The following is a 14,239-nucleotide window of genomic DNA, read 5'->3' as shown; positions in this document are numbered from 1 at the left end:
CATTCAGAGGCTTCACAGCTGTGGGTGATGCCAGGGTTTGCCCTGGAGCCACGAGGTTCAGAGACAATCCTTAAAAATAAAGCCACCTACCCGGTGATGACAAATGTCCCCGATCAGCCAGCAGGGATGTGGCTGAAGGGCACATTGTGGCCAGGTGATGGGGTGGGGACACACCAAGGACATGCAGGACTCACCTGTGCTTGGGATCTGGCCCCAGGCAGGACCACGGAGCTGGCACCCATCGCAATGTGAGGCAGCTGAGGTGTCGCAGCTGCAGCACGTTTCTGCAGAAAAGATAAAATCAGGAGGTGAAACAACCTGCACGCTCAGAGCTGGGGTTGGAGGGAACCACAGGGCACCGCAGCCTTGCAAAGGGGAAAATATAGCCATGAATAATTAAACCTAAAACAAGAGAGCTGTCAGATCTATCTGTCCAGCTTGCTTGTGATCATCAGCTCATCCAATACAACAGCTCCACGTTTGTGCCCTCTCCAGTGCCCCGGGATGTTTTATGGAGGCAGGGCCAGTGCTCGCGTGGTCAGGGCCAGTGGTTTCGGGTTAAAGCAACACCATCAAAATCAGCTGGGCAGGCTCTTCCTGGTAGCTGGCGAACCAGCCCTGCCTCTTGCTTCAGTGAGTTCATGCAATAGCAAAATCTTTTAGTTTTTCCTTTTGCTGAGCACCGTGGGGTGCAGTTTCCCCCAGTGGGGTGGGGTGAGCTGGCAGGGACAAATCCTCCTGCCCCACAGAGCCACCAGCACCTGGGGACACATCCCCAGCACCGCATGCTCTCTTTATTTCTCTTTATCAGGGTTTATGCCATGCTGCTCTCTTCTTCCCCAGCAACCCAACAGGCACCGAGTCCATGCTTGTCCCCAAATGATGCGGGAAACCCCAAAACGTCCTGGGACCTCATAACACAGAGGCTGGGGCAGCTCTCCAGCAGCTGGTGCCCAGCCAGGAGGAACCTTTCAAATAAAACGCTGATGAGAAGGCTCAAATCCAAAGCTGGGAGGCTTGGATGGGCAGCAAAGATCCCGGAGGGAATTCATGGCGAGGTGAAAGCAGCCACCCCACGCAAGGCTGCAGGTTTCGGAAACCCCCCAGAGCAGGGAGGCAGTGGAGCCACGCGTGGTCCCAGCTGTGGGTTTGGGGCAGGAGGGGGCTGTGTCGCTGTGAGGAGGGCATTTGTCCATCCCGGAGGAAGGAAGAGGGTGTTCTGGTCCTGCTCGTGAAGGCAGGTGCACGGCTGAATTTATCAGGGAGGGAAGGAAGCGGGGAAGGAAGCGGGCCCGGAGCGCTGGATGGCTCTGCCAGACCTTGCAGACGCTCACGGGAAGAGGCCCAACACCACCATGGGACTTCACATGGTTCAAGGCACAGCACACCCCAATGAACACAAAAGGGAGCAGGGGTTGCTCTGTTTCTTTCCAGAGGCAGAGGACTCCTCCAGAGAAGTTTGCGTGGGCCGTGCAGCGCCAGGAAGAGCAAGCTGCCCCGCCGGAGTCCTTCAGACACTCAGAGATAGCGCGCGGGGACTTCCTGCGCAGGGACCGCAGCCTTGCTGTTCTCCAGGCCTCTAATCTTCGATCGCCAAGCACAGGAAGAAACAGACACAGATGAAAAAGCACCAGGCTCAGCATTTTAAACAAGGGCACGAGCATTGTTCAGTCTGCACTTCCTCGACTGTCGCCTTTGACAAGGCAGGGTGCGTCCCCGGGGAGCGGGATGGCCTCCGGCTTTCCTGGTGACGTGAGGCACATCTCCCTGGGGCGACAGGGGTGGGGGCAAGCCCTGGTTTTGAGGTGCTGATAACCAAGAGCTTCTGGCTGTAAAACTGGCTTCTCTGCTCCTAAGAGGAGCTGCTGTCACATCCCGAATGCAGGTGGCACCGAGGTCACGGTTCGTGTGGCACCCACCTCAGCCACAAGCTTCCTGCTGCAGGAGCTGAGGTCTACACAGGGCCCTGAGGAGGTTTGGGTTTCTCCTCCATGAACATGCCCCCTTGAGGGCTACTAAAGAGAGACGCACCCAGCTCAGGAAGACCCTGGCCCTCAAGTGGCTGGAAATCAGCAAAAACTACTTGGAAAACTGCTGCTGGAGTTACTGGGGCCCTGCATCCTTCCCAGAGGGAGTGGGACCCTTTGGCTCATTACACCCCACTGCCTTCTGTTGCTGCTTGCCCACACAGGTCAGCCTGGGTGGCTATATGCTTTCCTAGCACAAAACTCACCCTGAGTTAACAAAGTTGAGCAGACAGGCTGTGTAAACTGTGTGCTCAGAGCGAAGGGACATCTTCCCTCTAGTGGTCACACAGCACAGCGTCTCTCACGGTTACCCAAGCTACGACCAAAAGGTTTATTTCAGCAGCTCTTAGGCTCGTCACACACCCCAAGTACAAGTGTCTGACAAACCCTACGTGAGTTTTTAGTGGCTTAGACCTGGAGTAGCTGCTGATGTGCGCCAAGCTGCAGAGGGCCTGTGGCCAGCCCATGCCAAGGCTGCATCAGTGGAAGAGGTGGGAATAGCTCCTAGGTTGTGCAACTTTCAGCTCTGTAAGCCCTCAGCAAGTCTTCCTACCACTGTGCACACACAAACCTAGCAAGCTCTTGGCTCTTCTAGTTTGTATAGACACAAGGCAACCTCAGGTCATCAGCACAGTCAGGAATTCCCGTGCCCAGTGGTCTCACCCTGACCCAAGGAGGAAACATGTTACGGCACATGAAAATACCTGAAGAAAAAAGCACTTGCTCTCTCCATCGGTTGATCCCACCTCTTCTAGGGCCAGAAAAGGTAGTCACCCCCTTCTCTTAGTAACATGGGTGTGAGTGGTATGATCAGCTTTGCTTTTTCAGGTAGGGCCTTACTCAAAAATACATCCAGGGTGTGCAACACAAAAAAAGTTTCCTCCTTTATATTGTACCATTTTTTTCTGTCTTAAACCCCTGGAGAAGTTCTTAGCTTATGACTAATCACCCCATGGCTTGAAGAAAACCTACTCAAATTACAGGTAGTGACTGCTCACAGCCTTATACTGGAGACTTTGGTCTTTTAAGCTTAGAAAGAGGCTCAGGCGTGGATCTGGAGGCCTTGAGTTTCACTCCTGTTAGCAATTACTCATCCAGGGATGTTGTATTATAGCTGTATTAAAAATGAATACAGCAACTTTGACTTCTTCAAAGCAGGGAGTGAATAATGAATCAAAACTGCTCTTATTTCAGCTAGGGGAAAATGATAAACGGAGCACGAATGCTGAAAAACAGAAGGAAAAATGCTCTTTAATAAAGGTGATGGGCTGTTCAGATTATAACAGCCCTATCCACACCTCCCTTGATTACTCCCCTGCTGTGCACACTTTCTCAGACCCAACCCAATCAGAAACAATGGCAATACCAGAGAACAAAACCATCTCCTTGCAGCACAGCCCCAGGAGATGGACCTCTCCTAGAAACATATTTTAATGGACAAGAGTTCATGCCTAACACACAAAAATCACTGTTAACCAGATCTCATCAGTAAAACCTCACTATCTGCCTTTAGTGCTTAGTTGAACACTGTTCACATCCAAGGAAGAGGCTCAAAGTGTGCTGTGACAGTATTACAGCAACAGGGTCCTGCAATTACACTAACTAACAGACTGTGTAAGGGCACTTTGTAACTAAGCAAACCTGTATCAGGTCACGGTTAAGGGTAGCATAAAAAAATCTGTTACCAGGCCTGCCCCCAAAATTGGTCTTTTTCTGACAGAGAAGTTGCTTCTCCTCCTCCCTATTTCTTTGGCAAAGGAGGAAATGCTTGCCAGCTTCAGCAAGCAGATGGGAAGGTGTAACGTGGGCTGGACATGACGGATAACGAGCTCTAACGCCAAGTTTGTGTCAGTGATGTGATGTGGACAGGGGACTTATTTCAGTGCTGCTCCTGGTTGTCTTCTGTTTACTTACCAACATGTGCAGTGGTGGCACATGGATGATCCCTGCACAGGCTGCCCTTGCCCACAGAGGCCTGTCTGCCTCTGCTGGGAAAGAAAACGAGGAGCTCAAAGCACAAACTCTTTGGGATTCTTCTGCTGAAAGCAGGTTAAAGAAAAAAAAAAAAAAAAAAAAACACCACCACCCCACTGCAGTCTGTAAAGCCAGGTTCCTGCAAACACTGCTACAAACATGCCAAAGTGGCTGTGCATATCCACACTAATGCATTTTTTCCATGAGTTGTCATTTAGCAATTGAAGAACTGGTCGGTGGCTCTAGCTCTGTTATTATACCATTTCATCTTGCTTTTATTATAAGTAGTGCTGTTCCTGATACAGAAACAGGAGCTATTTTTGTCCCTTTAAATACCGTTTGTAGAGCTGGCTGAGTAGATGCCAGTCTGAGAAAAAACATGCTATAAAGCACACAATAATTCCTCTACACTACTCAAAAATATACAAAAATAAAACCATGTTTATAATACCCTATTCCTCAAGAAAAACAACTCTGAGATAGAAACCCAGCAACAGGATGAAATGGATATATCAATTAAGAAGCACAACATTCCCAGAACAAATCTAAGTCATTCTGTTCTTTAGTCCTGAAAAACCACGCAGGCCGCATTATACATCTGTATGAGGAACCTCACACACAAGGTAACAAAGAGGAATCTGTTTTAGACCATCAGACCCATTCTCTTTTCTTGACAGACGAGGCTATATAAATTCCACACAAATTAAAAAGCGCTGGACCATGCAATTATAATGGCAGAGGGCATTTAAAATGCCTTTATTGAGAAGAAACACCGATTGTTATCTCTGTGGTGATGTCAGTACACTCCACGATACAGCTCCTGCTCTGACATTTTATTTCAGATCTCAGAAGTACAGCATGCAGCAGTTAAGTTACAGGAAGGAAAAACAGCTCCTTCTGACAACGTTACCCTGAAGAGCAGTGCTCCAGTTGGGCAATTTGTTACCACTGCTCAAATGATCCATGTCCTCAGCTTGTATCAGTGCCAGGCAGGCTGAACAATCACACTCCCAGGATGTCTCCAGATCCCTCCTGTAGCCAGTCCAACTCCACAAAATGGAAGAGACAGGAACCAGCTAAGAAACCCTTTGACTGCTGCTGGTTTGCTTCACACGCAGGTCAGTCTCTATGACTTGTCAGAAACCTGACTAGGTCTCAGTGCTTTCCCAAGTCCGCTTTGCTCAAGCTCTGCTATAACTGACATGTATTTAAATTCGTTAGATCTGTGGTTGAAGGTCTCCACTAATTCATAGGTCTCAGAGCGATCCGTTGCATAGAAAAGCTGCACCTGATTCGCCAAGCACTGGGCTTCGTGGACCACCTGCAAGTTTAAACAGAGAATTTGTTAACATTGGGTTTTGCTCTTTCCCACTGAAAAGGACTCTTCAGGGACTCAAAGTTATGCTCATCAAAAGACTCAATCTGAAGTCATCCTCATTTTGCAGGTCTCTTCCCAAAACCATCTCCCTCTTGTTCCTGACCTACTCAGGCACCTGAGCACCGTGCCTACAAACTGGTCTCCTGCTGAGCACACACCTCAGAGGTCAAAGGTGCACCCTATCTGTCATGATCCCTAACCCCTCTAAGGCACTGGAGATTTACCAAAGTCACATCTTTCTCCTCCTACGGTTGACCCATATTGCAAATCCTGATTGTCTACTCTGAAATACAACAGGGAAATATATTACCACACAGTTTGGGAAGTGGTGTAAGAGGGTCAATTAGAGGTGGGATGCTTTAGTTATCATCTTGTTCCACCGGTATAATCCCTGGTGCCATTAGTCCTAGCACTGCATTATTGCAGATATGCAAATAACAGTACGCCCACACGCAGGGAAAAGAGCAAAGACACAGAAACTTAACACAAAGCTCTGGGTGTCTCTTGCTTTGTCCATCAGTATTAAGTTTCAAAACACTGTTTCAACTTGTTAGCAGGTAGCAACCACTTTCAAAATTGCTTCCACTAGCAAGAAGACCAGAAGCACCTCTAAATTTTGCTTATGTTTTACAACAATAAAATACAAAGAAAAAGAAAAAAAAAGTATGTACGAGCTGCAAACACCAGATGGTTAAAATGCTGATTTCCTCCAAACTTTCCCTAGTTTACTAAATAGATAAGTTAAAGAAATCCAGCACGACCACTGTTTGGGAAATTGTCTTTTCAAGACTTAGTTTTTAATTCAAAATTATAGGAGGAATGGCAGCATAAAATGAAGGGAGCCAGTGATTAGATTTCTCTTACCAAGAACTTGGAGTCCATTTCTGCTGTCATTAGTACTATTCCTTTTTCCTTCTGCAACTCAGGATAATGGTACAGGACCAGCTGGCTCGGAGCAGATTCACCTTGGGTCTGAAGGAAGTAAACAAATCTGTTCGTATCCCATAAAGAACTTCAGCTTTATTGCAGATTTTGAGGCTTAATTATAAAACTTTTGAGTATTAGCTGCTGTGGAGACAATTATTTTTCAGTGCTTAAGAGTCAGTTCTAATTAATAGTTCATTATTCCTGGTATTTACAGAAAACAAGTGATTTGCAAGCTCAGGTTGGAGTTCTTAACTAGAATCCATTTTACAATTAAAATAACCTACAACTTCTAGAAAGAGATTTCATTTCATACCATCAACTGGTACTCTAAGTAGTTTGTGCAAACAGCTCTAACACTTTTGGCTATTGTATTTTGAGACTGCTTGACTTTACCTTATTCTTTAAAGAGACATTTAGTACTCATAAACTTACTGAATTCCGATAATTCAGGGCAGTTTTTCACTGAGAATTATTTTCAAGTTAAGCTAGAAAACCTATTCATTAAATTCTTTAGCAATTGTATATCGTAATATTCTGACACTCTGCATTCTTGGATCCTAATCCATTTTTCAACTTTTTATGATAATTACTTACCTGGACATTTATTAGAGAAGTAAAGTGCAATTCTGTTCCTGACCACTGCCCCACAAAGAACTCATAGCCTTCTTTTCTTGGCAAAGCGTACAGGAACTGCAGAGAAGTGATAAATAATTCTCCTTTTCATAAAATAAAATGAACAAGAACACCCATGTCATACTGGCCTCCAGCATAAACTCCTTAGTGAGGAGCACAACAGAAAAAAGGGTCTCTCTGCTTTACTAAGAATGATAGGACAGCAGGAACCAGACTTCATGACCCAGGAGAGTGACTCCAGTCTGATAACCACTGCCCCAAGGCTCAAATTTAACCTCAGACCAATACAGAAAAGCCTGCGCTGCTGCTTGGTGGACGAGCAGAGGTCATTAATTTTCAGAGCAGGCAATAAAACAGCATTACCTTATCAGTACTATTTCATTATGAAATCCTCCATGTTGGGACGTATTTTTTTTTATCAGTATTTTATGAAAAAAATGAAAGGACTGTAGAGAATATTCAGACTCTGACCTGGTAGCTCACTTCTAAAATAAATTAACAACAGAAATGGTCAAATGTAAGATGAGGAACATTCAGAGTTTGCAGTCCTGTACAGGACTTGCTCACATACCATCTTCCCACACCAGGAAGGAGGACAATACAGGGGCAGAAAAACAAGCAGAATACCTGACTGTAAAGCCAGTGGGCTTTACAGAAATGCACTTAAAACTACAAACAACTTCCCAAGCTCCAAGTAGCTGAGGAAGTCAGACATATTTGAGCGTGGCAAATGGAATACCCAGGATCAAGTCAATCTGGTGAAGTTTCCCATTTAGATGTAAAACAAAGCACTCAACTCCGTGAAGTCTAGCTACCTTCTGATTTTATAAAGCAGTGAAGGATTTCATTTGACTTAGCAACGTGCGATTTTCACTGTCCATGCTTCAGTGCACAAATTACTCTAAAAGCACGCTACTTTCAACAGAAAACAATACTAATCCAGCAGCATGTGGAACAAACCAGCAGAAACGTATTCTTTATCTTGTTAGCTGTTCTTGTCTTTTGCAGTTTAACTTCTTTAAAGCAACAGCATGCTCATTCACACGTTTTCTAATTGAAATTCAATTTTCCAATTGAAGTTTACCACAAATCCACCCAAGCCCCAAGAGAAACTGTGAACCTCAGCCTTAGGGATCCTCAGTATTTTTATGCACTTCGACTGTTAAGACGAGAACTCACTTTCTCCGCATAATACAACAGCGACACATAGCTTATAGGTCACAACAGTTCCTCCAGGTTAAAACAAGGATGCTTTAAGCAACAATGAAAAATATACAGGAACATTACTGAAGCTGGCCTAAAAGGTCTGGCTCTTCACAACGCTGCACGGAAGAGATTTAACCACAAGACATCAATTAATGGAAAGCACGTAGCTAAATCATTCCCTAGGAGATTTCTGTGCTCACCTTTCCGAACCCCACACCTCTTATATCTAGATACCTGATCTCTAGATCAATCTGTTTGATATACCCCAATAGCCATTGCTTTTATCTGAACACTAAGACAAATATTCCAACACCTGGATTTTACTAATTGAGCTGATACAATACATCTGAACACAGGAGGGTCAAAAGTTTATGAATTAGGCTTCAGACAGGAGAAATGTATTGCAGCTATACATCAAGGCACCGCGATCCTCTGCCATACATACCGACGGACATTTCTGGGCTCTCTTCCACATCAAATCAAACTTCTCTGCCTTTGGGGAAGGAGAAAGAAATTCAAGTTTCACAACACGAATGTGGATGCACAGTTGTTCAGAACTGTCTCATTAACCTTTACAGGGCACAACTTCTACTTACAGAAGGTCTCACCGAGGGAACAGGTAACAATGAAGGCACAGAAGATTATATTAGTTCTCAGCTACCTAAATGTCATGGGTGTCCTATTTTAACAATGCTTTCTCCAAGAGGCAGAAGGAAACTCCTTGGATCCAAAGCTTTACTTGTTGGACGACGGAGTCCCACACTTTAGGCTTACATTAAAACCTCTTTTAGTAATAGTTCTACTGCATCATTTGGCATCAACAGCTGAATGAGATGACACATCCTTGGCCCCAAATTATGGATTTTACATCACAGTCATCTGTTCTTCAGTATTAAAATGCAATGGGATATATAAATAACACGCTTATTGAACAGTTTTACACGAAAACCACAAATATATTTAGTCATCCCTGATGGAAGCTGGCAATCTCATTCACATGTCCTCTCCATGTTCCCCTAAATCTCTTGCCTGGTCTTTTCTTGCCAGCACCATATATTAATACCTACTCTGTGGTGTTCAGGAAATAAAGCATACGTCATTTACCAACACAAAATTCCTTCATGTATGCTTTCGAGCGTTTGAGAATTATGCAAAGCCTTTCTTGCAGCCAAGAGAAAACTTCTGGCAGAAGCCAGCTTTTTCCCCCCTCGATAACACCACAAACTACCTCCCAGTGTGCCTAGAATCTGGTCTGCATTAAAGCTTTAAAAAGCTTCCAAAGCTTTCCTAAAACAGCACACCAAAGAACACTGCCAGCCCCACTAATGAAAGGCCTACACCACCTTAACTCAAGTCCCTGCTTTGTCCCTCCACTACAGTAAACGTAAGATTGAAATTGTTTTCAGAACATCCATGTGTGAGTGCTGAATGCTGCTTTGCATGGGCACACTGAAACACAAAGCCGCTTGATTTCAAACCCCAGAATGTGATTTACAGACCATACAGCACTTTGAATGTTCAGAACAGCCTCCCACCAACTTCAGCTTGGATACTTTAAATAAAGTATGTCTGGAAATTCAGAACAGGTGTACAGAAAGAAGCACTAGCTTTGAGACCAACTGATCGCAGAGAAAAGGTTAAACACTTTTGGAAACAAAAGCCGTTATTCCAGGCACTAAGATCACTCATCCTGGAAAGACAGTTTTTTCTTGAACTCTCATTTTCCTTCAATGGTTACTTCATTCAATGATTGTTACCACAATCACAACTAGAAATTGTCCTGGTTTTGTCTGGGCTAGAGTTAGATTTCCTCCTAGTAGCTGCTACGGTGCTGTGTGTTGGATTGAGGATGAGAACAATGCTGATACCACACTGATGTTTCAGTCGTTGCAGAGCAGTGCTTGCACAGAGCCAAGGCCTTCCCAGCTTCTCACATGGCCCTGCCAGTGAGGGACTGGGGGTGCCCAAGGAGCTGGGAGGGGACACAGCCAGGACAGGCTGGCCAGAGGGATGTCCCATAGTGTGCATGCCATGCAGAACAATAAAAATGGGGAGGGTTGGCTGGGGAGGGGACAACTGCTGCTTGGGGACTGGCTGGGCATCGCGTCGTAAGCAATTGCATCGTGCATCACTTTCTTTGCACTTATCATTATGGTTTTGCTTCCTTTTCTGTCCTATTAAATGGCCTTTATCTCAACCCATAAGCTTTTACTTTTATTTTCTTTTCCTGATTCTCTCCCCCATCCCACTGGGAGGGGGCTGTGTGGTGCTGAGCTGCCTGCAGGGTTAAACCGCAACAGAAAAGAAAGCTTTGCACGCTGATGTTCAGAGAGCATAACTACAGAGGAACTACTTACAGGAATAACTGCATAAACCGTATCTTTTGCAGAAAAGTACTGATTCCAAATCTGCAGGAAACAAAGGAAATCTACCATTAAAAATCAAGCATCCACCAGTAACATTAAAAGCTTAAAAAAGAATTCCATTTGCAAACAATCTTTGTACGCACTTCGAGGGATCATTTTTCAGTTAAGCCCAACTGACTCTCCTGCTAATGCAATACACTTCTAACATTGCAGAGTACTTGTACCAAATGACAGATTTCCATTAGATAACAGAAAAAAGCAGCGCACTCAAGAGGCAGCTCAAGATTTACTAGCTACAAGAATTGTTTCTTATATTCTTTACAACAGTCACGCCAGCAATGTCTGGAGGATTTTTGGTTTTGTTTTGAATAAAGAACAAGGAAACCATTTTCAACAGCAGACAATCTTTCAAACACAGCTTGATGGCAATACCTGCATAAAAGCTCATATGAAGTCCTTAATAAATCGACTAGTCCTACATGACTAATGAGAATTATCAGTAAAATGTTTAAACAATGAAATGGGGAAACTCAAAAGAAATAAATTATTGAATCCACTCCCAGCTACAACTGGTCCCACGTCATTCCCTGCAGAACAGAATCGCTTCTATAATGTTTTCAAGCTATCAGGAAAGCATCAAGGTGTCTGCTTTAAGCCCTGCCAGAAGGCTCCTTTGTATATGTTGCTGCCCGTTAATGAGCATGCCTACATAAAGTTTCTTGGCATACAATTTGATTAGGAAAAACCTACCAGACCCAACTCAAGCAACATCAGAAATATGGAACAGAAATTACTTATAACCAGATAAAAGGGAATGCAGTGCAAAGCAAGAAGATATTAGGGAGAATAACTCGATTCACCTTGTCCTTGAAACAAACACATCCGCCTCCTTCTAACCCTAACCATCTTTAGTACGAGTACATAGGCTCCTGAACGACAGATAATACAAAGAAAGATAGAAGACTGCAAAAGCTTTAATTCCTGCAAAATAGTCACAGCAAAATCCACATGAGCTACTGCCAGGATTTTCCTCTACCTGTCTTCAAACCTGGCAGGATCTTGCTGATGCCAGTTAAACAGCTACACATTAAATGGCAGTGGTAAGATACAGCAGAGAGATTTTGAGTGATCAAGTCCAAATGTAAACTATTATCATGGGGGTACATTCTAGGTGGACTTCCCTATGCATAGAAAAATACCTTCTACTATTGATATACATGTGAATGTACTTTTTTTTTTTTTATAAACATACAGCCACAGCCACGTTTTACTTTCAGTCTTATTTTCAAGTAAAATTCCCATTCTCCCACGTAAATTACTATTAACCACAGATGTAGAACAAAGTTCAGTCTATTTAAATCCATCACCTGTTTTATTTCCTCTGCTGATTTGTCTTTCACCATCTCCACATTAAGAATCGAATCAAGTGTCTGCAAGAGAGAGCATAAGGAATCTGGCACAGTTAACAGTTCTCTGATTCAAGTGAGAATCCAGAATGAATGGATGGATGCAACTACATAGAACAAAATCAAGCTAGAGGAACTTAATTCAATTTACAATGCATCTTAGTTCTCTTAATTGCCATAGAAACTAGTAAATAATTAAGTAGTGACACAATGAAAAGTGGTTTCATACATTGAAGCAGAATATAAAAGATGCTGTCAGGACACAGAACACACTTTGCTCCAGACACACGTTCTGTTGGCAGCTTTACAAAGATAGCTAAAATACAGGAACATTGAAGAGAATAAAACCATCCTCTTGTCCCTCTACTGGCTGAATGCTGGAAACATATTTAAACATTGCAGAGACAGCTTAACCATTTTGATGTATTACTGCAAGCTTTCAGATTCTCTAACTAGCAGGAACTTCCAGGATATCTGAGAGAAAGGACTTGATAATAAAAACCCAGAGAGCAAAGAGGTTTAAGACTTGAACATAATCCCAATAGTAAATGAAAATCTTATTATGAAGTGCAGCATAAGAAACATTACTTGTACCTCAAAAAGCTCTTGGGCAAAGTACTGATGGTAACACTACAAATTAACATCCATCCTTTATTTGCTGGCACATCCTCTAACGCTTTGGTTCATCTCCCTCACCTTATCCCGTGTGAATCCTCCCTTTGACATCTTCATGCCCAAGCCTTCTGCCTAGAAGAAAACATCCTTCTTTAATTTTTGTAGCTGATGCTTTAGTAACATTTATTTGCCTTTCCTGGCACGCATATCATGCCTGCTGACAAAATCTTCCAAGTATAAGCTCAAATTTAAGATACTTAAACATTACTATAATAAAATGCACTGTAGTAAGTTATTGGTAAAGAAAGGTAAGCAGTAACTTCATGCAAATTATGAATTACAAGGTCAGAAAGGATTAGTCAAAGGAAAATATTATTTAATTAGGATCTGGTATTGTTGAACTTTTGTTTTTTAAATTCACTACAGAATGATAAATGCAAGCTGATGTCACTCCATCTGGCCAAACTAATCTGGAATGAATTAAATATTTAACTAAGCCCTCAAGCTCAGAGCCTACTGCCTAGGAAAATAGCTAAATAACATGTTGGAATACAGAATTATGTTCTTAGCCACTAGAGAGTAAAATTCTGGGGCTCCTTAGCAGCAAGAATGCTGTACAGTTGTAGCTCTATGCTGATATTACGTAAATGACAGAATTACAGCTTCACTGCATGCAAATTACAAAGAAAAATTGGCCTTGCCTTTTCTTCCATACATCTGACAAACTCGGCTTGCTTGGAGTGTCCCACTGGCTGCTTTTTCACTTCATTTCTTTTTTCCATACGGGATTCAAACACATCTGGGCTGGCTCTGAATCAGAGAAGAGACTATTAACGGTGCCAAGTGATTAAAAGGCCAAATGGCGTTAAAGCGTTTCCTGTGGTGCTGACCATACACTTAACCTGTTTTAGTTTCTTCTGCTGCTGTGTTAGCGAAATTATCTCTTAGCAAATTGATCACGTTGGGGTAGAACTCTCTCATTTATTTGGAGGCAACGACGTAAAGGAATCTCAAGGCAGCATTTGGCCTGAGGTTTTGTTTGGTTAGAGGGGCACAAGGATAAACTAAAGGACTTTCAGCCTAGTCCTACGGGCATGAAGGTGCCCCAAGGCAGACAGACAGCAGCCTCCAGACATGTAGGGATGGTGCAGCCCCACAAAACAGATGGCAAGGGGATGGCAGGCTCTAAGTTCATCTGGCTTTTAGGGCACCGAGCCCCTTAAGGACAGTGTCCCCCTGCACCCTCCCACAGCCACGACCTCCCTCGTGTCTCCCACCTCAGACCATGGACACAGACTCCCCCCACCTCCCCCAAACCCAACCCCAAACCCTCCGAGCCCCACTTTTTTCCCCCTTTTCTCCCCCATCCCAGCCACCTGCGCAGCTCCTGGATCTTGTGGCGATACTTCCCGTAGAAGGGGTTCTCCTCCAACGCCGCCTCCCCGGGGCCATCCCGGGGCCCCGTCCCCACCACAGCCCGGCTCGGGGGAGCCAGCAGCCCGAGGGGCCGGAGGGCAGCTCGGCTCCTCAGGGTCGCCCCCCGTCCCAACCCCATTCCCAGCCCCCAGGCCTGCAGTAGCGGCCCCGCCATGGCTGCCCGGGCCCGCCCGCCACACGGCTCCGCCCGCCCCGCCATGCCGCGCCGCTGCGTTCCGCTGAGGGGCAGCGCCGCCGAAGCCGGGAGAGGAGACACGCAGGTTAAAAAAA

General features: G+C 44.6%; 1 protein-coding gene across 2 annotated transcripts; it reads right to left on the bottom strand.

Moving 5' to 3' along the window:
* Positions 1-4,727: 4,727 nt before the first annotated feature.
* ATPAF1 (ATP synthase mitochondrial F1 complex assembly factor 1) lies at positions 4,728-14,123 on the bottom strand. 2 transcript variants are annotated; one of them, XM_032192772.1, is made up of 9 exons: positions 13,909-14,123; positions 13,234-13,342; positions 12,614-12,664; positions 11,879-11,941; positions 10,503-10,553; positions 8,591-8,638; positions 6,901-6,996; positions 6,244-6,351; positions 4,728-5,322 (listed from the first exon to the last, which is right to left on the bottom strand). In XM_032192772.1, exons 1-9 carry the CDS (start codon positions 14,121-14,123, stop codon positions 5,128-5,130), a joined length of 936 nt encoding a protein of 311 aa, XP_032048663.1. In that variant the 3' UTR covers positions 4,728-5,127. The 2 variants fall into 2 exon arrangements, with proteins under 2 accessions (XP_032048663.1, XP_032048664.1); XM_032192773.1 differs by lacking the exon at positions 13,909-14,123 and adding an exon at positions 13,435-13,626.
* Between the last annotated feature and the right edge of the window lie 116 nt (positions 14,124-14,239).

This window comes from Aythya fuligula, chromosome 8 (assembly GCF_009819795.1).
Source record: "Aythya fuligula isolate bAytFul2 chromosome 8, bAytFul2.pri, whole genome shotgun sequence".
NCBI lineage: Eukaryota > Metazoa > Chordata > Aves > Anseriformes > Anatidae > Aythya > Aythya fuligula.
The sequence above is the reverse complement of the archived record's forward strand: the minus strand, read 5'-3'. Positions and strand labels throughout refer to the sequence as shown.